Genomic DNA, 24,549 nt, shown 5'->3' on the forward strand with positions numbered 1-24,549 from the left:
TGTTAATAAGTACAACAATACTTTAACTTCTAGAAAATACTTTGTATGTCCTAGAAAAGTACATTTGAACTTTTGCGAAACAATCATTTCTTGTCATTGACAGAAATTAAAATTTCTGTTACGTTTGGTTTTTCTTGTGGTAGTGTTTTTTTATTTATTGTGTATGGAAAGGTTAAAAATGATTAAAAAAAAAAACACTCCTATTCCAGACGCTTTAATCAGCTACAACTGCAACTTGTCATAAAGAAAAGAGTCCAGCAGGAGGTCGATCTTCATCCACTCGACATCCACCATCTCCTTGACAACAGAGCTCAAGTATTTCCCCCTCTAACGCCGGATGTCTGATCGTTTATTTCTCCTCCATTTCTGGTGGGAAACAGATGAACACCCAGCTTTTTTTTTTTTTTTTTTTTTTTTGAGGCTCAAAGACTTTTTCTTTGGGACAGAAATTAAAAGCCAGTGGTCCTGCTTTCTATTCTGCTGACCTCTCTCCATCAGGAGGAAGTCCATCCATCAGGGGATCGTTATGGTCTGATTAGCCTCCTGCGCTACACAACTGTAATCCGATTTTCCAGGAGGCCTTTTGTAACCGGCACAACCTGGATCCGACATCACCAGGAAAAACTGAAGACTCACCGACTCAAGTTTGCTGTTAATGAATCCCTCGAGGTTTTATCGCGGATCATTGTGAGGGATCAGCTTTCATCTGCAGATTTGGGATTCTATCTCATCTTGTTTTTATCTTTTCTGTTTGTGTGCGATCTAAAACATCCTCTCCATCTGGATGCTTTGAGCGTAAATCCACACAAGACAGCTTGGCATTTTGGCAGGTCCACACAGGCAGGCTTTAATTAGATTCTGAATATCAAGGAGTCCCACGAGATCCGGGTAAACATCTCAAATGTTTAGTAAACGAGTTGTGGGTCGGCCATGTGTAGCCGGCAGACTGCACTCAGTTCATACGTTTTAGGCACATCATTTAACTCGACAGGCGCTCTGCGACGTCTCGAGGAGCTCTGATATTTCTGACAACGTCTGACAGAAAACAGATTCTGAGCTGTGACAGAGCAACAACAAAGTGCTTCTCTTTTCCAGCATTGTACAGCAGTAAAACCAGCTGACCAACCCTGCTGGAACTCAGCTTGGGTTGCTAGGTAACGGACTGGGCTTTGCTTGGGTTGCTAGGTAACGGGCCCCGCCTTCTGATTTGTAACGTTTCAGAGGTTTTTGACATCAAAAAACACTAACTTGTTGCCAAAAACTGTCTGGTTGGGTTTTTTAAGAGCCTCCCAGCTCTTGGGTGTTTGGCTTGTTAGGAAACAACCTTTTAACTTCTAGAAAGTATCCTGAAAGTTCTAGAAAAGTACTTTGAAACGTTTGGAAAACAATAGTCTAGCCTTTAAAAAGTAAACTGATATGGGACGTTTTTTGAAGCAAATTAAACAAAAAGTTGTACTTCCTGTCCTTCAGGCATTTGACCAGTGAATATCTGATTTTACATGGAGCGTTGCTGCCATCTATTGGAATTTTAGGGAACTGCTTTACTTCATTCAGACATTTCTATCCCAAATGCCGTATTCCAGTTTGGTTTCCTTAAAGCAGCGCTTGTAAGTGGCAGTTTATATGTCATAATGAGCGTTTATGTTAACATATGTGAAAAGAAGTAGATTTTTCCAAATTAATTTATGCTTATTTGAGTTAGTTTTGGAAATATATGAATGCTGAGAGAGCTTTGATTGTTTACTATGCGATAAGTTAACTAGCTAGCATGCTGCTAACTTACAAGTAACTTTTTAGCAAGAAATATGAGCTTGTTTTAAGTAAATATTTCCTTAATATTGATTAAAAAAGAACTCGTTTCACTGGCAGCTTATGTCCATGTGTTAAGTTAATTTATTTTCCAATGGAACAAGCACTTTTAATCAATATTAAGGAAATATTTACTTAAAATACGCCTCTCTGCCTTGCTGAAAAGTTACTCTTTAGTTAATCTAATTTCAATTAAGATACTTGCACTAGAAACTAGACCAAAAATACATGGTATTGCATTGTAGCTCAGAGTTGTTCATCCTTCTGAGGTAGTTTTGTTGTGGCACTGCTGATGTTTGAAACTGAATGTAAAACTTTTCTGTTAGCTGCTCTCGGCTCATTCTGAGTTGTTTGTGTTTTGACCGTTTCTGTCCATTTTACATGGAAATAAAGGAAGAAGTAATTAATCCTGACTCATGTGAAAGGAGTTTGGATGATGGTTAGTTTTGGTACAAGGGACCATAGCAACACGGTTATAGTGTAAAATGTGAATTTTGTACAGTAGGTCTGCTTTAAGATCATTATTGTGTTTAAATTAAAGAAATATACTAGTGATTGAAGCCATTACTGCTGCAGAGCTCTGCTCACTCCCTGTCTTTGCTTTCTGTTCTGTAGTTTATGCCGTGATAATCCACTTGTGTGGATCAAACAACAAGGCAACCAGGAGGCGGCAGCGACGGTGACCACTCTGGGATCTTATCCAAAAGCTGCGGACATAAACCGAGGACGTTCCGTTAGCTTTCCATCATCTTGTCCGTCCTGCTCGGCTGGAAGGCATGACAGACTGCAGAATCAGGACATTTTACAGTAAATTAATACTGCCATGTGTGAGTGAGTGTGTGAGTGGGATGTTATTGATTTACAGAAGGGGAAGAAGAAGAAGCAGAGGAGTTTAGCCTGAAGCGCTCCATCTGCACACAGCCAGACAAACAGAGCTGCCCTCCAAAATCAAAATGTTTTGACTGCGTGAGCAGAAAAACTAGAGGAAAAGTTTCTCTGCAGCGGGAAAAAACCCAACAAAACAAAACAAGTTTCAACAGCCTAAGCTCTTAAAAACCCCACAGCCATCACTCTGTAGAACAATCGCTTGCTGCAATCAACTATGAATACAAATAAAATATATGCAAAGGGGATCTATTATGCAAAATACAGATTTTGCACGTTTTTGTACTTCCATTTGGTTCTCGACTGCTTCTAAAAACCTAAAAAAAAAAAAAAAGAAACACCACAACCTGTATTTCTGGCAATAAGTTAAAGTTTTTTGGTGTCTGGAAAATGACCCAGTTCAAAAACCTGCAGAAAGAAACATCACAAATCAGAAGGCACTGCCCGTTACCTAGCAACCCAAGCAAAGCCCAGCCCGTTACCTAGCAACCCAAGCTGTGCTCCAGCACATTTGGTCAGCTGGATTTACCACTGCATGCACTGTACAATGACTGCTTGAAAAGGCACTTGCTGCATTCCTGTTGGTTTTTATTTGAACTGCCTTGCTGCTGAAATGTGCTACGCAATAAAATCTGAACTTGTAACTTGAACCAACAGTGAAAATGCGACATCGTTCTGGTGGAATCTTGAATCCTTAGAAAACAAAAATCAGTGCCGCTTTGCTTCCTGCCTTCGGTTCACTTAGCAACCAGGAAGCCGAAAGGATATTTATCTTCCCAAACATCCCCTCTACCTGCAGCCGCTCCTCCTGTTTGGTCGCCGGGGTTGACGCCGGCTGCAAGATAATTGCGTCCTTGTGATGAAACGCTCACCAGAAGCGATGACAGCTGCCATTGTAATGACTCGACCTGCTTTTTCTGTTTTAGCAGTGAGGCTACGGGGATCTGTCAGCGCCTCCAGGAAACTATTTTCAGGGATAAAGTCAGCAGAGCATCTTGTGAGGACTTGTCAGCTGGAAGCAGAGGGATGACTGCTCAACATGATGCAATTAAAGGCATCTAGAGGAATGCAGTTCCTGCCCAAATGGTTTTACTTGAAGGCGTTGCATTATAAAAGAGCAACATGTGAAAAGATTATCCCTGTCAAACTTCAAAAGTCAAATTTGTAATACTTCAGACAACAAACTCACACAAATGTATTATCATGGTTCAGTCTGGTGAAAAGAATTTTTAACTGTAAATTTAAAAAATGAAAATAAAAAATGTTTAATTATGACATTTTAAAAAACACTAAATTTTACCAAGCATTTTTGTTCTTGTTTCTAATTATTTTTCTGTTATTTGTTTCAAAACCTTCACAAATTGTTTTCTTTTTATTTAGTTTCAAAGAGCCCAAAGAGAGGAATTCAAATTTAATAAATAAATAAATCATTGTACTGTGTCTGTGTTTTCTGGGAGGAAGAATGTTTGTTTTGTGATTCAAAAAGATTTCAAACATTAATTGAATTAAAATGTTCGTTTTAACCTTAAGCAATATTTGGAGTATTTGTCTTGCACACTAGAAGAACACAGAATCTTACCAAATGTTTTTAGTTTAGTGCAAATATCTTAGGACACTCCAAATAAAACAAAACTAATTTACAGGTAACTTTAAGTAAATAATTCCTTAATATTGATGAAAAAGTATTTGTTCTAGTTGTAGATTATTTTGTTTATAACACTGGAAAACTTTTATGTTTTTAGTGAAATAATCTGCCAGTGGAAAAAGTCAATATTAAGGCATTATTGACTTAAAACAAGCTCTTACTTCTTACTTAGCAGTTACTTTTTAGTTAGTTTTGTTTCATTTCAATTGTACTGAGATATTTGAACTAGAAACTAAACCAAAAATACTTGGTAGGTTTTAGGCTTTTTGCAGTGCAGCTAATGGGATTATGTTTGCCATATGTTGTGTTTCTGCAAATAGAAAATGTTAGTTGGAAAAAAAACAGCATTAAAGGTTGAATGCAGAGCTATTGAAGTCACATTGTCCTCCTTACCTTCTGGACTATCCGGACCTGGAGCAGGACGTTCCTGTAGCTGTGGCCGTCGTTCACCTGCAGCACAGCGCCGTCCTCTGCCGCCGAGCCGTCGTGGACGTACTGGATCTGCTCCCTGGAGAGCTCCTCCAGCTTGAATCTGCTCAGGGCGCGGTCGCCATGGAGACGGGTCAGCCGGCCGTGACGGGGCGGTTCGAGGACCATGACCAGGACGTCGGCGGGGTTGTCGGGGTCGTTGATGTGCAGCACCGATTTGGTGATGGCGGCCAGGCCACCGGGCTCCTCTAAGGTCAACGGAGCGAGGGTCACCACTCTGGGGGGCTGGAAGTAGAAAATAATGAGGCAAAGAAATAAGATTTCTGTTTTCAAATGCAGAAGGTGGCAATTACGCTGGCTTTAGCAGGTTAGAGGAGGTCCATGGGCTACACAGAACATGTTTATGAAACAAAATAATTTTTAGATAATGAGATTTTATTATGATCAGTTTATAAAAAGCTGATTTAGGGCGTCTAGTCTCTTTAAGCCTCCTAACTCAAGATTTACACTCATACATAAAAATGGCAGCAAACAGATGCGCAATTATAAAACCGTACATCTTTGAAAAGCATAAGTGGAGCCTCCTGCACAACCAACAAGAGTGCAGAAAGTGGTTTCTGGATGGTAAGGCAACCACAAAACTCTTGTCTTTTCCAGAAGCCATTTATTTAATTAATTAATTTCCCCGTGGGATCAATAAATTATTGATCCCAAAACCAGCTCACCAAACGTGCTGGAGCTCAGTACTAACAAGTAACAAGTGGCTGGGTGGTTTTTTTTAAGCACTTGAGCTGTTTTTAGAAGAAGGTGGGAACAAAATAGTACGAAAACATCCAAAAAGTAAATTTTCCATAACAGGTCCCCTTTAAAAAACATCATTCTGTTTGAAGATTTGGAACCTGCTTCAGAGTTGGAGCACATCTCATCGCCATGAAAGGCTGCTGAGAAGATCTCAAAACCTGACAGCGGTTGTGTTTTCCTCTGCATGACTGCAGCCTGCTGCAGCGTGGAGCCGCGGTGTTGAAGGCAAGAGGGACGTTAAACAGGGCGCTTCGTTAAGCTGCGCCTCACACAGCTAACAAAGCAGCGAGACGTGGAGGCCTCCCGTTGTGAGAAACCTTCTCCAGAGCTGGTCGTTACCTTCCTGCTCCTAATTACCGAATAAAGACGAGAGGCGCAGGAGGCGGAGAAGAGGAGAGAATCTGGTTCATTTCTTCTCTAACCATAATGAGACTCTTTTAATGCAGTTTTATAAATATGACATTCAACTGATGTGCAAATTTTAGCCCTTCCACAGGTGGTCCGCTGGCGCCCCCTAGTGGGCGGCAAGGTACTGCATGTAAACGTATTTTCTGTGACGTGAATTTAAAGTGCGACACTACAGCTAGCTTACCAAAGGATTGTGTTTAAAACTAATAATGGATAAATGGGTTAAAACCGGATCACTCAAAAGAAAAACTTACCAGTGAAAAAAACAACTCCGTTTATGATCAGAGGAAGTCATATCTACTGTTGGTGGATAATTATAGAGGATTTTTGTTTATGGTTAAGGACTCAAGTCAATTTTTCTTTATTGTGCTTCTAAATGTTATTAATTCACACAAATCATGGTAGGAAAGAACAACTTATTTTTTTGATTTCCATGTGTTTTTGACATCATCGGAAAACTAAGACTGCAAACGTTCCGAATCTGTAAATAACTTAAAATGCCCTGAGTCGACGTGTTCACATTTAAAAAACAGCGCATTAGGATGACCAAAGAAAACAACAAGAGAGTCAAGAGACTCATATTTTCAATTCAGTTCACATATATTAAGATGTGTTACTGCAGGATAATTTCAAGTATTTGTTAAATGGGTTAAATGGTCTTCAGTATGAAAAAGTTTACGAAAAGCTGCATTTAGTACTTGCTTTGGTTTTGACAGTTAAAAATCCAGGAATATTTTGCTGCATAAAACTGCTCAAAGCATGAAATATTTAAATGTGAACATTATCTTGTATTTCAGGAAAGTTCAGTGCATTTGTTTGAAATGCTATTTTTTTAAAAGCTTATCAAAGCGCATGCTGTGAGCAGAAAAACAACCTGAAGATTCGCTTGCAGGGCAGGGAGAATGCGCAGAGCTGCAGGTGGAGAAGCGAGCGGGTTTGAAGCTGTCGGGTCGGGAGCTCCGAGCGGCGCAGCGTGACGCAGCGCGTGCGTCTAATGTGAATCGCTCCTCGGCTGCTGGATGAACTCCAGCGTTTTGGCTGCAAAGCAGCAGCTCAAGCCGAACGAAACGCCTCGAACAAACTGGAGATGCCCTGATTCAGGGTGACCCAGACCCAGATTCTTTTACCAGCGTTCCTACTAGTTAAATTTAGAAGCAGTAAAGCCACCAGGGTTTAAATTTACGTCATTCATGAAAACAGCTGATTTACTTATTCAATAACTAAAGAAAGTTAAGTATTTTCAAGTCTGTCTCAGATATGTGTAATATGTGACATTACTTGATTAAAGGTTTATTATTATGCGTTATGCTTCGTTGAAGAGGTTAGGATAGGTCTATGCAAAACATTTTCATTACATTTTGTGCACAAAATCATTCTGACACAATGAGATTTTAGTCTGCTCAGTTCTGCCTATTGAGCTGTTTTTGGGTCTCTTCTCTTTAAATCCAAAGAAGTTGCTGCTGGCCACGCCCCCTCCACCCAACTCAAAATTTACATTCACACCTGAAAATGGTAGCAAACAGATGCTCAATTATACAACCATACAACTTTGAAAAGCAGAAGTGGAACCTCCTGCACAACCAACAAGAACACAGCAAGTGTTTTTTGGAAAGTAAGTCAACAGCAAAACACTTTTGTCTTTTCCAGCAGCCATTGGGCAACGCATACAGCAGTAAAACCAGCTGCTTTGGTCAGCTGGAGGAACTTCAAGCATCTTATTAGTTTTCATGAATCAATAAATGCAAGATTCAAATATTGCGAAAAGAAACATAATAAGTCAGAGCTACAAATCATGGGACAAGGATGCAAAAATGTTGATGGAGGAAGAAATTCATAAATAAATATACAAATTTAAGACATCTGTTTCAAGAAAGCATAATTGTATATTTCTAAGCAGTAAATGTAACATTTTGGAGCCTTCCAGTAGCCCTGGTACACAGAAAGCTTCAACATGAATAACAAAGAGGCAAAACTTTTCCAGGTTTTTTTTTCTGGTGAGGCAGATGACTAGTCATTGGCGCCGACCTAGACTGTGTCGTCACGTCTCTGATCCACACAATAAAACCGAAGACGTGCCGGTGCTGCCTAGGAGCGGCAGCATGTGGGGCTTTAAATCGTGCAAAGGCACGCCTGCACACCAAAGGAAACGGCTGAAATCTCCCACCTGAGGCGAATGAAAACAATCAGGAGGCAGACTCAGGTGGGAGGGCAAACCTTTTATTCTGCACAGGAGAGGTGTCCAACCTTTCATCTGCAGCTCTTTCCCCAAAAAGCCACGGCTCAGATTGCAGCGCTGCTGCAGAAACAAATTGTCTGTTTTGTGTCGGGGGTTAAAACTCACTTCTCTTCTCACTGAAAGGAGCCAGTGACTTCTATCAAAGGAAGCACAGCAGAGCAGACAGAGCTATCGGAGCAGAGCCGTCATCTGAGAAACCGTCTCTTTAAATCAAAGAGCAGTCTGATCTGTGCAGCTACTTCAGCAGATATCTGCAAACAGCAGATGTCTGAGACAGAAGCAGACATCGCAGTCACTTTAAAAAAGTGTTTCTGCTAAGATCCTTGGTTGTTTTTTTTATTTGTGTTTTGTTCATTTCTGAGTTCTCCATTACTGTGACAATGGTCTTGTCATATTTAGTTTACTTCTTTAAGTTTATTTCTTGTGTTCTTTTTTGTGTATTCTGCACCGCAAAAAAAAAAAAATCTTACAAGGCATTTCTGTCAAGTTTCTAGTCCACATTTATTTTTTTGAAATCGTACAAAACTAACTTAAAATTAACATTTTAGCAAGATATAGGAGCTTGTTTAGAAGTCAAAGTCCTAGTTCCACTTGTAACATGGGAAAAATGGCTTGTAAGTGAAATAAAAAAGTTGCGTTTGCTAATTTTGTATATTTTTGTTCCTTCGTTATGTTGTGTCTCCCTCATGTGGCAGATTTAGGTTACTGCACCTCTATTTAAGCAGACTTTGTTTTTAGTTTGCAGATCAGTTTAGTTTGTGTTCAGTTAACCTCAACCTATTATTTATTCTTTAACTTATTTTGCACTGCTCCGTTACCCGTTTTTGAAATTATTAAATTGAAATGTTTTCCCATTTTTGAACAGCTTTTGTCCTTGTTTAAATCTGGTCCTTTACAAACAAACGTACATTAAAAAAGATTCAGAGGAGCTGAGATCCATTGCTTTCAGGATGTGGAGTGATCAACCAAAGTGAATGTTTACCTGCATGGATACGGCATGAACCTGAACTGCAGCCGGTTGAGAAAACATCTGGGGATCAGCAGCCCGTAAGGTGAACTCAGCAGTCCTATGCAAAGAGCAATGGAAGAAGACATCATGAGCAACAAAAAGGCAGCCGATTCAAACCGATTGAAAAGGTGAAACTACTCTGACTGAGCAGAAGACGCGCTCTTTAGACCAGGTTGTGTCTGGAAATGAGTCAGCTGAGGCTAACGGTGTGAGCGATTAGACCTAATCACCTGAGAGCTGGAGAGGAAACGAGGACAGTAACCCGCCACAGTTCACATCAGCAATATGTCACCATCCTGCCTCATCATTAAAGGTTTATTAGAAACAACTCCCAGGGGCTGATCAGCCAGTCTGAGCACCGACTGGAGCAGGACAGACGTAAATCACCAGGACAGTGTGTGATACAATCGGTTTAAATTACGTTCATATTTCATAATAATTATTTGAATACATTCAGGTTCACTGGAACTATTGAAGATATTTCCATCTGATTGGCTGCTAACATTTGGTTCCGAGTGTATATTCTCAGTCATCCACAATAAGACAAGGTCGATTCACGTGATAATTCAAAATATTCACCATGTTGTATTCGATTAGAACAAAATTAAAACTGGCTTAAAAATTAAGTAACAAAAGCTTATTATAATTTTATTTTAGTAAAGTTTTTGTGCTTTCAATATAATAAACAAGCCTCGTCTGAAAATATATTAAATTTTTCTTAAATATGACCACAAACGTCACTATGAGGTGAAGATTATTCATACAGAATGGCGTTAACACAAAAACCAGGATGAGGAGGAGTTTAACGTTACCATCACAGCAGGAGACGCTGCGATTGAAGCTCCGCCCCCTTTCAGAGGAGCTGCCGTTGCTAAGCAACATATGAAACACTTTACATTTGTGCCAAACTCTGATGATGTTGGATGTATTTTGTCCTTTAATTGTGATTAAAGTTATGAACATACTGCAACTGGAATTAGTGTCGTTTTCTGTTTTTTTGTTTTTGTGAAATGTAAACATACTTTGGAGCGCATCCAACGCAACGCCATCTTGGATTATTTTTACATACAATACAAGAACCTGTTCTTAATTTTCATCCCTAATTAAAACACAGTTTAAAATATTCCCTGGTTCTGCTGGGGGTTTCTACTAAAGTTTCCCTAAAAGTCATCAAAACTAGACGACTGAGCAAAATGCGAAAATTCAACTGGATTAATTTGGGGTGGGTTTGTAGGGAAACCCAGACTTCCCTCTCTCCAGCTCCTCTGGGTGCCAGCAGAAAATAAATTAACATTTGAGAGCCTAAACCTATTTTATTACAGCCTTTACTCTGTGTTTATAGATGCTCCTGAAATAACCACTGAGTCTCTCAAAAAGACATAAAGAGCCAAACGAAAGCACACAGGTCTGATCGGCAGATGATGCAGCTAGTTTTAACACAGCTGTGAGTCTGCAGGCGTTATCCAGCACTCCACATAATTTGAAAAATATGGCAGTAATAAGGAGATTTAATCTCATTTGGGTGGCTTACATTCCGATGTCTCTATTAATCTAAAAGCCTTAAACTGGGCAGCAGATCACATTTTGCTCATTTATTGGCTTTCTGCTGTATTAGGCCACAGCAGCTGCATCACAACTCACTAAACTGTTTATTAGGTTTATTGTGACTGGATAAAAGCACACTGGAGTCCAACACAGAACAGAATGGATTGATGGAGACAACACAATCACTCTGATGTGTTTTCTGTCATCAGATTTGGGTCAAAAGCAGCAAAAAAAAAACAAAAAAACGCAGAACATAAATTATTTACACCTTATGTTTACAGGATCCATTAAAGGGCTGCACAACAAATGGATAATATATACATATGGCAATAGATAAATACATCTGATAGAATATTCAATATATAGAATATTCACTGAACTCTGATCTGGAACCACACAGCATTCTGGGAGATGTAGGCAGAGGGCAGACTTTAGTCCAGAGAAAAGTCAAATAAAATCTAGATGTGTTTCAGTTGTTTTTGTAACGTAAATTTACCAAAATAAAGCTAATCTGATCTGATAAACAAGTAAATATGGCTTTATTTTAACAAATACAACATAACAGATGAATATCCAGTCCAGAAACAACTTAGCATTGCAGAAAAACCGTTTGTCCGCTGTCACCATGGTGGCCATAACTAGCTTGAGCATTTCTCTGACAGCCTCAGCCTAGCAGAGAGCAACATGGGGAGTGAGTAGAGGGATGAGCAGCGGCACACTGAGGGTGACTGACAGCGCTAAGACCCGCCTCCTGGCTCTGACTAGTTGTTTCTAGTTAGCACTGGGACAAAGCAGAGTAGCAGCTTGGTTTTTTCATAGGTTATCTGTCTCATATCATTCTTATAAAAGTTGCATTCTGCAGCTGTAAACATCGGATCCACTCACCTGGCTTTGTTTCTCAGGTGTGTGAAGTGGACCTGGCCACGCTGCAGCTGTGCCCACGTGAAGGTGTCGTCTTTGTGTAGCTCTCGCCTCGTTTTCCCTCCATTTTCTCCTGCTTCCTCCTCTGTTAACAGGACCAAACGGCCGTTGTTTGGTTCCTGAACAAGCTGGAAGCTCATGCGCCCAGAGGGACTGTCGGGGTCCCTGACCTCCAGCAGAGAGGGCAGCAGGGGGACGGAGCCACCGATGGGAACCAGCAGGGAGCCGTTGATGTGGAGGACAGGGCTGTGGCGGTTCACTGAGGAAAACAAAAACCACAACGTCACATGTGGCGTTCCTCAGGGCTTCATCCTCAGACTACTTTTATTCAATAGGTTGCATGGTGCTACAGCAAGTCTTATATTATCTATGCTGATGGCAACCAATGACCACATTCCTATTACAGAGTCAGCAGCTGTGTCTCCACACTGTAAAAACACAAAATCTTACCAAGTATTTTTGGTCTAGTTTCTAGTGCAAATATCTTAGTGCACTCGAAATAAATTAAACTAACTTACAAGTAACTTTTAAGAAAGATTAAGTCAATAATTCCTTAAAATGATTTGAAAAAAGTACAACTTCCTCTGGCAAATTATTTCACTTATTACAAAACATTTTTTACGTATTTAAGTGAAATAATTTGCCAGTAGAGCAAAGTAATTTTTCATCCAAATTACGGCATTATCCACTTAAAACAAGCTGCTGTGTCTTTCTGAAAAGTTGTTTGCATGTTAGTTTGGTCTCATTTTAAGTGTAGCAGTATATTTGCACTAGAAACTAGAACAAAATACTTGGTAAGATCTTGTATTTGTTTGTATCACACAGTCCATCAAAAGTTAAGTTTGTCATTTGAAAGTGTTGAATCCTTGAAGCTTCTGTATAATCGCAGACTACAATTTCCCAAAAACACCAGATGGCTGAATTACATCCATCGGCGCCATAACTTTTAATAACTTATCATGTGAACAAACATTTTCAATTTCAATTGCATTTCTTGTTTAATGGAAACACAGCAATGGCAAAATTGTGTTTTTTCGACAGCAGAATATCAAAATATAATGTAAATGCAGTTGGTGCATCTATGATTTCAAATAATGAACGAGTCAATAAAATCGCTAAAGATCGATCTCTAACTGGCAATAATGAGGCTGAAAACTAAAAAACACAGGAAACCTCGGTGTTGCTGAATGCTCAGACAAACATTTTAACATCAACAAAATGTTTATTACTAAATCTGCATACTACCATCATAAAGAATAAATGATTTATTAATGTAAAAATAACTAGTCAGAGCAGAAAATCCATTAAAGTACATTTCAATTGAAATCTTTTAAATTTTTCATTATATATATATATATATATATATATATATATATATATATATGGTAAGAACTAAAGAATGCATCAATCTAAACCACATTTCCATTATTTTTAATAAAAACCTGAACCTCATAATTACTGTAATTAGTACATTTTTAAACCTTTCAGATGGTTCAGCTTAATGGATAAAACGACAGCCGGGCAGTGTGGTGGGTGTGAGTGGGTGCTAGGGGTGAGAAAATGCAGTGAAAGGGAAACGGGTGGGGGAGGGGCAGCTCACTTCTGAGAGAAGTAACGTTGTGAAACAACTCGGTGCTGGTGTGGCATTTTAGAAACAGGCTTTAATTGGAGCTGGCTGAACTTTACACGTGAACTTTTTAAAGATCAGCTCTTTTTCAGATGCTTCGATGTAATCTCATTATATCGCCTCTAATGATCCCAACAGCCACTCTGAAACCTCAAACTTTTAGACATGTAATTATTATTACAAATGGGAACAACTTTATAATTTAAACCACTAGTGTGTGTGTGGGGGTATTTTTTTATTGGATGGTAAAAATTATTTTTTAAAGCTCTTCTTTCCTTTTCTTTTTGATTGAGTCATGAATTAGTACAGGCCTCGAGGCTAAAACTGTTCATTATTTCAGAAGAAAGGGGCATTTATCTCAAAGGGAACACAATTATATATTTTTCTCCAGGAAATAATCTTTAACACATTTTTTTCATAAATCGTTTCACAAATGCCGTCTTCCCCCAGAGGCCTGCGGCATTGTCACTTATAGGTTCACAGCATCTAAAGATAAATGAAAAAAACAAGTGCAAGGCTCCTTAAATATCTGAAATCCAGTCAAAGCTTTATTCTTTGTGTTTCACAAAGGCAAATTAAATCTATACGTCACACAGTTAATACTGGTCGTCTATCTTAATAGATTTGTGAATCAGTAATTCTGCTCCTGTCATAATAAAGTTTTACAAACTGTCATCCATTCTGAAATATAAAGACACTCAGAATAAATGTGAAACAATTGAGGTGATCTAACGGCAATATAGTAAGACAAACTATGTCTGTGTTTGAGCTGAACTTAATGGAAAAAAAGATTTGCTGTGTTTTTGTAGCCATAAAACGAGAAAGTTTTAACCACAACCAGAAGGGTTTCGTCTCATTTTCTGTCAAATCATGGTAGTGGTAGAATATCAGCGTTCACTGAACTCCTGTCTTCACTTGGATAAAAAAATGGTAAACCAACGTGGCTATCGGATAATTTAGCTGCCATTCTGTAAGTTGTCCAACTCTGAACAGCAGGCAGCTTAATTACAATTAGTTGTTAGATTGACTGGTTGGAAAAGATCAACTTTTCTTAGCTGTTCAATTGATTTGCAACAGCTGTAGGGTTGGCTCTGTCCAGTAGATGGCAGTAATGCAGCTGTACGCTAGTTGCTAACCACCATAAAACATCAGAAGAAGTAGTAAGGTTGACTCTGATTAGCAGCTAGCCTGACTATGATAAGCTACTAGCTTGACTTTTAGCACTTGTCAATAAATAGGTGAAACACTGCTTTTGGCTGTTAGCTTACCTCTCATTAGCCGTTAGCTTGATTATGACTTCAAGCACAGCTCAGATTAGGTCTTAGTAACACAAAGTAAAGGTTGGCCCTGAATACCACAGTTAGCTATTTATTTATTACTGTTGTGTTGTTATTATTATTAGTAAAATCTCAAATAATATCTGAACTATGATCGAAACACTGACTGCTACCGGAGATTCTTGATGTCCTGGTAAGTTTTAACAACACTTAATTTTCCTTTGGGATGAATAACGTGTTTTTAAACGTGAACTTAATGTCTGATCAGACTAGCTGTAGTTTTAGCAGCTGGTAGCTTCTTAATTAGCTGTTAGCTTAGGTTTTGCCTTTACTCTGATCTACTGCTTTGTAAATTTTCAGCTTGTTTTGAATATATTTTACATTCAAATGGTCAAAAACACTAAGATCTAATATTTTGGTTTACTACAAGTTTTCAGGTGCCTGTACATTTTGAAACTACAACTTTATTTAGTTTTAAAAGAATGCAGTAGCATATTCTTTATCGGAGTTTTTATCTCAATAAAGATGCTGTCATCTTTATTTTTAAAACAGAATATATTTAGTTTTTTACACTACTACCAACGCAAAGCCTCAGGTTCTCTCCATGTGTAACTCCCAGGTTATAAATTAGTATGTTATCCTTGAGATCAAACTGTATCTGATCACTTCTCAGTCTTAGACCTAAAGGGAACCAAAAAAAAAAAAAAAACCAGCAAGATAATTTCAGCATATTAATTAGTCATGAAAAAAATCACAAATCCAAACATGATGCTATATGTGGACTTTAAAAGCAGGCCCTCTCTGGATTCAATCAAACAGAATGACGCTGTGGGATTTATAACCCTGGGAAGCTTAGGATAACTTTCCTGTTGCCTAGCAACAAGCCATGTGGTTTTTCTGTGACGTCCCTAGGTCATCTGCATCATTTATGAGCCCATCTCAGTTTTATTTGCTTGCTATAACTGAAGTTATGTAAGACATCGAATTTCAATATTTATTTAATATGAAACCTTAAGAAGTAAAAAAAAAAAAAAAAAAACTGTTTTAAAATGCATTTCCGGCTTATTTTATTTATTTTACCAAACATAGTATTTCTCTGTAATGATTCATTCACAACTTCGACAAACACTGGAAAACAAGCTAATTGGGGCAGGAGGTCACAGCTGTAACTTCATATATTTATATTTATGCAGATTTTTGTTCATTCTTACTTGAAGTTTTCCAGCTGGCTTCGGCCTGCAGGTAAGTTTACCAGCCGATATTTAGTATGTTCAGCAGGCAGGAGACCTGGGTCAAGTAGCTAAATGTTTTTTCATCACTCACTTTTTTAATCACTCACAGACATACGAATAGAGCCATAATAAAAACTGGTTGAAGTTTACAAAATTCTAATAAATACCTATTTCATTATCTCCTTTAAGACAGAAAACTGCATATTTAAGTGTGGCACCTGAACAATCTTATAAATCCAGATTAACATAAATAAATAAAGGCCATAAATCTGTGTGCATCCATTACATAAACAGCCTGGGATTTCACAGTTTTTTAAAATCATCAATTTTTGAATTAATGGTGACCTATTAGGCCTTAAACAGGTTCAGAAAGGTCTTTGGGATATACAAAGATGATTTTTCTATAATGAGATTTTATTCTGGTCCCAGGTTTAGGGCCTCTGTCACTTTAAATCCAAATAAGGCTGGCCACGCCCCTCAGCTCAACATCTTCGTTTGCATCTCCAAATGGCTTCATGAGACCAATTATGAATCCATACATATTTGAAAGTAGAAAGTGATTTCTGAACAGTTAGTCAACAATAAAACACTGACGTTGCTAGGTAACGGGCTGGATTCCGCTGAGGTTGCTAGGTAACGGCACAGTGCGTTCTGATTTGCTACTTTACATTCCGAAGGTTTCTGAAATGGCTCATTTTCCAGATACCAAAAAACTTGAACTTGTTGCCAAAAAACTGGCTGGGTGTTTTTTTGTTTTGTTTTTTTGTTTTGTTTTTAATTTGGGCTGTTTTTAAAAGTAGTAAAACCCAGTACAAAAAAAGTGCAAAATGTGAATTTTACAAAATGTGCCCCTTTTAAAAAATAAATAATTGACCAAATTCAAATTAACCCCCACTCCTGGTATTTTGTTTAAACTATACTGCTAACTCTATGAATCCACATCTCAATTCAGATTCTTATGTGAGTTAGAAACATCTCCAGGTATTGACATGTTCTTCCATTGACATAATGTTATTACCATGGCAGGTTCTCGTCTTCTGATCGGCATAATATCCATGTCCACAGTCGGGGGTGCAGTATCCTTCCATCAGGAAAGTCTGGTTACGACACACTAAGCAGCGTCCAACGCCGTCGCACTGGACGCAGTCCGAGGAGCAAGCTGAAGAAACAGGACACCACAGGCAAGAGTGAACGAGAATTTTATTTTATAATTTCCTTTTTTTCTTTGCAGAACATTCATTGCAAAAAGAAAGTTAAATATAAATAGATTTTATTCATGTATGTTTATTTAAATATATATACATGTGTGTGTGTATATACATATATATATATATATATATATATATATATATATATATATATATAGAGAGAGAGAGAGTAATTAAATATATTAAAAATATTTTTATATTTAAAAAAAATATTCCATATGTATAAATTTATTCATTTGTATTGTTGAAAAATAACTTAACTATATAAAACTAATTCACAAACCTAAAGTAATTCACTAAAACCATAAAGTAAAGCTATATTGCATTTGAAAAACATTTAAAAGTGTTGATTCTTACACTTGCAGACTTGTGATGAGGAATCCAGGTAATAATTTCTGCCACATTGCAGGACACACTGTCCCTGGAGAGTGGCGTAGGGAGGCTGGCAGTCCAGACATTTCCCAGGACTGTTGCACTTCACGCAGTGATCGTCACAGCCTGAAACAGACAGACATACGAAAAGAGAAAAACATGTCACTGGATATCCCAAAAAATCTCAAACTGCACAAATATACATAAATACTCCATGTGGAAAACATGCAGCACAACAGATGCAACCAAGGAGAGGAGAGCAGCTTTTTGATACAAACCTTTAAATAAACCATCTCAGAGATTTTCACAATGTAAAGATTTTTCACCATCAAAGTGTCACAGACTCGACATTGAACATCACTGGTCAGGATTCCTAAAACTTGTTTTTCATCCAGTGTGAAGAGGCATAAAAAGCTGCATTTCAGCCATGCTCGGAGTAAATATTCACAAACTTCAGTTTCTCCCCTGGCAGCATAACTATGGGTTCATCTATTGTATAAAGCATGTATGCACCGAATGGTTGTTGATATTGTGTGAGCAGAGAGTTGAACAGACGTCATTGTATAACCAAAACCTGGAATTAAACAACCATGCATGTTTGATAAGCAGAAGTGGAGCCTCATGCACAACCAACAAGAAAGCTGCAAGTGTTTTCTGAATGGTAAGTTAACAACAAAACACTTGTTTCTTCCAGCAGCCATTAGAAGCGTTTCCTGTACAAACATGAGCAAAACTTTATCAATATTCTACTAAAGTAGAAAAAAGACAATTTAAAAACCGTGGCATTCCCATTAAATAAGAAACACAATTAAAATCCCATGTGAATAATTTTCAGTCAGTAAATAAATCACCTCCTCCTAGCGCCAAAACAGTTTTTTTTCGAAATTGCCGTATTTCCATTAACCAAATTTATTGTCGAAATGTCAAATTGAGCATTTATACGGTAAATGGAAGCACAGAGCGTACAGCAGTCAAACCAGCTAGCTACGCGTGCCGGAACGCCACCTGGGTTGCTAGGTAACAGGCTGGGCTCTGCTGGGGTTGCTAGGTAACAGCGCAGTGCCCTTTGAATGTGACTAAACGAGCTGGAGGTTTTTGAAACAGACAACAAAAAACATGAACTTATTGCCAAAGACCAGCTGAGTGTTTCTGGGTTATTTTTAGAAGCAGTTGAGACAAAAATGGAAATGTAAAATGGTGGGAAAAAATTTAATTTGTATCAAAAAAATAGATTATTTTCTGTTGGTGAGAAAAAAAGGGAAAGTACGTCAGAAGAAAACAACTACATTTGCGAGCATATAAATGGGGCAGCTCGAGCCTTTCCAGGTGTTGGAGATTAAAAAGAATATAATCCCAAAATGGGAACCTTTGGGTCAGATTTTAGCTGCATATTCAATATAATTTCCATTTGTACTTCAGGCTCCTCCTTTTGGCTGCACTGCCACTGATTTACTGCTTTAATCATCGCCGGATTATAAAACATTACAGAAGATCAACCTCAGGTGATAACATGATGAAACCAGAGGTGGTTGCATCAGCGGCACATGAGGGAGAGACGCTTATCTGCTGTCTGTGGGACTGACCGAAGCATCTGTCTCCATCCTGATAAGATCCGACGGAGCAGCCCTGGGCGCACACGCCGTCCTGCAGCACGTATCCCTCCATGCACTGCAGGCAGTCGGTTCGCAGAGGGCCTTTACAGGCGTTGCAGCTCCAGTCACACTCTGGGAACAGCACAGGGGAAATAGAAGAGGACGTGTTGGGAACATTGGGAAAAAAGATGATTTGAATACATTTCTGTTGTTTATCACAAATCACCTGCACATCTGGAGTGCTGGTGGTGTACGAAATAAACCCTGGCAGGAGAATCAAACCCAATAAGAGCAAAACAATCCTCCTTCTGTTAGACTCCAGGTTTGAAATGAAGCGTCACATTGATTTCAGAGAAGAAAGGATGTAATTTTACAGTGAATGAAACTCTAAGCCAAGACACGTAATCAGAAATAACAGGTTTTAACGTGACTGTAGAGATCATTTGCATGTAGTTTCAAACAATCAGCACACTCTAGTTTTGGTCAGAAAAGAAACAGGTTTGCTGAATGTGAAAAAGAAAATTTAGGTATTACTGAACCATTGAAAGAAAAAATGTATGTATATTTGTATATATATGTGTATTTTATTTGCCATTTAGTTTTTCATTTTTTATTTCAAAATAAAAATTTTAAAAGGATAAAAAAAATATATTTAATTAACTAAAATGTTAGACAATTTAAAAAATAATAAATTTAATTTGATGTTTAAATTAAATTATTTTTACATCAATACTAATATAAATCTATTTTTAGTAGATATGCTTGTAATAAATAAACTAATTAAAACTAACAAAACTAACATTTAGAACCAACCAATCTGACTATTGTTAATATAAAATGTAATTTATTGCTATTTAATGTAAAATATATGCAATATCTAACCTAAATGTCTCTGGGTTTGTAGAAAACAGATAATCACAGAGTCCATTTGTCTACTTCATAAATTACTCAGAGGTTTTCTGTCCTTTGAAAGCTCCCGGTGGTTTCCTGGAGCTTTTCTAGTTTTCAGAGATAAAATGTTTGTCTTGTTTTCTCCAACTGAAGGTTCATGACAGGTTCATGTCGAGGCTGCAGCAAAAACGCACCATGCCCTGGAAAACCAACCGTTTCTGCTTACACTCCAAAAACAAGAAATCCCACCAAGCATTCCTCGTCTAGTTTCCAGTGCAAATATCTTAGTACACTTGAAATAAGACAAAACCAGCTTACAAGTGGCTTTTATGAACTGTTGTAAGTAAAAATATTCTTAATATCAATGGAAAAAATGCTAGAAACTTTGGAAAAATATCTAGTGAAATAATCTACCAGTGGAACTATGGTAGTATTTTTAAATCAGTTTTAATTGATTAGTTACTTAAGACAAGCTCATATTTCTTGCTGGAAAGCTAGTTGTAAGTTAGTTTTGTCTTATTTCAGATATACTAGGATATTTCCACTAGAACTAGATCAAGAGTTTGTGTTTTTGCAGTTTGTTGTCTCAGAAAAATTCTAACTTTTCACCTCGATGCCACACAAGTGTTTCCTCTTAGCTGCTAATCCTGAAACAAGCTAAAGAAGCAGCAATCTCGTCTCCATGGAGACGGTGCCTTAAGGTCCTCCAAACCAAGAGAAATCTCATTACCTGGAACCAAACCAGAGGTAAAGGGAGATACGAGAGGTGGCGTTCTGTAATCTACAGGGGATATTTGGTCCCTTATATTCTTTACTTCATTTAGTTATGGTTTGAGTAAAGGAAAATAAAGCCAGAATGGACTCCGATATGCACAAGCTGCACAGTGGGACAATAAATAATCCTCTCTAACGGGAATAAGACATGAAAGCCGTTTCATTTTCTTGCTCTGCACTAAGCAATATTCCAGACTTGGTCTCATGTCATAAAACGATTCTCCCCAGATCCCAAATAAGAGAAAATAAAATTAAAAAAGGTAAGAAACAATGGTTTAAAAGATATTTCTAAGGGCCAACGCCTGATCCAGGATGTGGCAGATGAACAAAATCTAAAGCTCTCACTGCCTCCGTTAGGGTCAGAAAGATTCAACAATAAAGAATCATAATAAACTGGGAAGAAACGGCCTTAATGGGAGACATCCACACTGCAAAAACACAAAATCCTACCAAGTATTTTTGGTTTAGTTTCTGGTGCAAATACCTTCGTACACTTGAAATAAAACTAACTTACAGGAACTTTTTCATGAAGATAGGGGCTTGTTTTAAGTAAATAATTATTATTTCTATTGTATTGAAGATTCTTATGATGGGACTTGACAAAACGACCAACATATTTAATGTTTATTAATGATTTTAGCATGAGCATTTGACAAAATGTAGAGTCTAGTCTGGTTTTCACAGCTGTTGGCTGATGTTTGTCATCATATAGCTTTACATAAAAGTGCTTTTATGTAAAGCACCTTAAACTGTCTTGTTCCAGAAATGTGCTATACAAATAAACTTGACTTGACTTACAACCCCTGGCAAAAAGTATGGAATCACCAGTGTTGGATGAGCAGTCATTCAGACATTTCATGCTGTAAAACAAACTCGGATCAAAAACATGATACAATATTAAGGTCATTCCAAAGTGCAACTTGTTGGCTTTCAGGAACACTCAAAGAAATGAAGAGAAAACATTGTGGAAGTCAGTGAATGATACTTTTATTGACCAAACACAGGGAAATAAATATGGAATCACTCAATTCTGAGGAAAAAAGTATGGAATCACTCAAATTGGAGGTAGAAAAAAGGACACACCCAGTCTATTTCCTTTCCCTAAATGGACACCTGCCCCAGATTAGATGTGCCCGTTAGTGTGCAGTTCAAAACACCTGCAGTCATGACACCTTGGAGGGCTGCTGGACGAAGTGGAGTGGCGAGAACCATGACTCCAACAAGAGAAATGTCCCTTGAAACAAAAGAGAGGATTGTGAAACTTCTTGAAGAAGGTAACCCTTCACGCATGGTTGCTAAAGATGTGGGCTGTTCACAGTCAGCTGTATCCAAGATATGGACCAAATACAAACAGCATGGAATGGTTGTTAAAGCCAAGCGTACTGGTAGACCAAGAAAGACATTAAAGCGTCAAGACAAACAACTAAAGGTCATTTGTCTTGAAAACCAAAAAAGTACAACTAAACAGATGAAGCATAAATGGGAGGAAGCTGGAGTCAATGTATGTGACCGAACCGTAAGAAATCGCCTAAAGGAGGTGGGATTTCAATACAGGAAAGCTAAATGAAAACCAGCATTGACACCTAACCATAAAAGAACAAGATTCCGATGGGCTAAGGAGAGGCAATCATGGACTGTGGATGACTGGATGAAAGTTGTCTTCAGTGATGAGTCAAGAATCTGCATTGGACAAGGTGATGATGCTGGAACTTTTGTTTGGTGCCGTTCCAGTGAGATTTATGAAGAGGCCTGCCTGAAGAAAACAACCAAATTTCCACAGTCCTTGATGATATGGGGCTGCATGTCAGGCAAAGGCACTGGGGAGATGACTGTGGTTAATTCTTCTATCAATGCACAAGTTTACATTGACATTTTGGACAGTTTTCTCATCCCTTCAATTGAACAGATGTTTGGAGATGATGAAATAATTTTCCAAGATGACAATGCATCGTGCCATAGGGCAAAAACAGTGAAGGCATTCCTTGAAGAAAGACACATTCAGTCGATGTCATGGCCTGCAAATAGTCCAGATCTCAACCCAATAGAAAACCTGTGGTGGAGATTGAAAAAAATGTTCCACAAGAAGGCTCCAACCTGCAAAGCTGATCTGGCAACTGCTATCAAAGAGAGTTGGCACCAAATACTGTTTGTCCCTCATCAAGTCCATGCCTCAGAGACTAAAAGCTGTTATAAAAGCCAAAGATGGTGCAACTAAATACTAGTGATGTATTTTGAATGGTCTTTTGTTTATGTGTTTTTCATGATTCCATACTTTTTTCCTCAGAATTGAGTGATTCCATATTTATTTCCCTGTGTTTGGTCAATAAAAGTATCATTCACTGACTTCCACAATGTTTTCTCTTCATTTCTTTGAGTGTTCCTGAAAGCCAACAAGTTGCACTTTGGAACGACCTTAATATTGTGTCATGTTTTTGATCCGAGTTTGTTTTACAGCATGAAATGTCTGAATGACTGCTCATCCAACACTGGTGATTCCATACTTTTTGTCAGGGGTTGTATTTCACTTATGACATTTTTACAATGTGATAAATTAAATAATCTGCTAATGGAACTTAATTCTGACTTTTTCGGCAGTATCAAGGAATTATTTACTTTTTTGTAAGTTAGTTTTGTCTTATTTAAAGTCTACTAATTTATTTTCACTAGAAACTAAACACACATTTTGTGTTTTTACAGTGTAAAACCAGAACCACAGCTGGCTAATCTCAAAATATAAAGTAGAATATTTTGTGTACTAAGGAAAAAAGTGGACCTTTTACTTAGGTGTGTGTCCCATTAAACTAACTACATAACAGAAAAAGAGTTTAAGCATTGCATTAACAGTAAAGCATTTAAGTCACATAAACTAAAAGATGCTGAAGCTTCTTTTGTCCAAACTGAAGATCTTGTCTTGCTTAACCAAAAAAGGAACATTCAACAACATTTTAATGCTTCAATGTTGGTTTTAGAAAAAGCAGACCTCTGGAAAAATCACACCTGATTAAAAAACTGTTTGTTTGTGTTTGCCATTATCTGAGTCTGTGTGGGTTTGAGAAGCACAGCAAACACACAGATCAGTGTTTAGACAGGAAAACATGCTCTGCACTTGATGATAATGACGCCTGATGACAAGCAGAATCAAAACAATCAGTCACAGCAGGGCTGGGGCTTCCCTCTGGCAGATCCAATCAAACGCTCACCGATGTGACAACAAATCAATTACCAGCTTATTTATTTAAACTTCAAACTCCTGAACCTGACAAGTTAGAAGGTGTTCATCTGCAAAAAACCACAAACATGCCGAGTCCTGGCACTGAAATGCTCTATATTATTTACAAATGTAGAGATGAACAAGCCGATGGTTGCTGTAAACACTAAAACCGACTCAAACTGGACGAAACAGCGGCAGCTGAATTACTTCTTGACTGAATGGAGGATTAGCCGCTGAAGCTAATGGAATAGAAATAAAGCTCTGTGGCTGAGTATTTATAAAAATCTTTTTTTATCATAAATGCTGTTAATTACAACAAAGTTGTTCTTTTTCTGCCAGTTATTAGCCACATTTTTCCTCAAATTTAGCCTTTATTTAAAGTTATTAAAAGTGGAACCACAAACATCTAGTAACATTTAGTTGGTATATCTATTCATGAAAGATGCCAAATTATGACTTTTTAAAATAGTGAGTGATTCAGTAAAGCATTATTTCTTTGGGGAAAAAAAATAAAAAAATTTGGACAATGCATGAATGTTTCAGGTTTGTGATGATTTACAGATCACTATTCTACTAAATCTGAATCTGGCTGTTTGTTTTATAAATATATATTTTTCATTTATTGAGGAAAACATAAAAAACTGATAAAATTATTTTAGTGTTAAAAATTGATGGTC

General features: G+C 37.8%; 1 protein-coding gene across 1 annotated transcript in view; it reads right to left on the bottom strand.

Moving 5' to 3' along the window:
• Window positions 1-24,549, bottom strand: part of fras1 (Fraser extracellular matrix complex subunit 1) — a 265,712-nt gene that overhangs the window by 65,366 nt on the left and 175,797 nt on the right. The window contains exons 23-28 of the mRNA XM_015012328.2: window positions 18,988-19,128; window positions 17,390-17,530; window positions 16,843-16,983; window positions 11,653-11,947; window positions 9,196-9,280; window positions 4,733-5,053 (exon numbers count right to left, since the gene is read on the bottom strand). Coding sequence (XP_014867814.2) covers window positions 4,733-5,053; window positions 9,196-9,280; window positions 11,653-11,947; window positions 16,843-16,983; window positions 17,390-17,530; window positions 18,988-19,128 — 1,124 coding nt within the window. The remainder of the gene's footprint in view (window positions 1-4,732; window positions 5,054-9,195; window positions 9,281-11,652; window positions 11,948-16,842; window positions 16,984-17,389; window positions 17,531-18,987; window positions 19,129-24,549) is intronic.

This window comes from Poecilia mexicana, unplaced genomic scaffold (assembly GCF_051168715.1).
Source record: "Poecilia mexicana isolate PSO_F unplaced genomic scaffold, ASM5116871v1 scaffold_9, whole genome shotgun sequence".
NCBI classification, from domain to species: domain Eukaryota; kingdom Metazoa; phylum Chordata; class Actinopteri; order Cyprinodontiformes; family Poeciliidae; genus Poecilia; species Poecilia mexicana.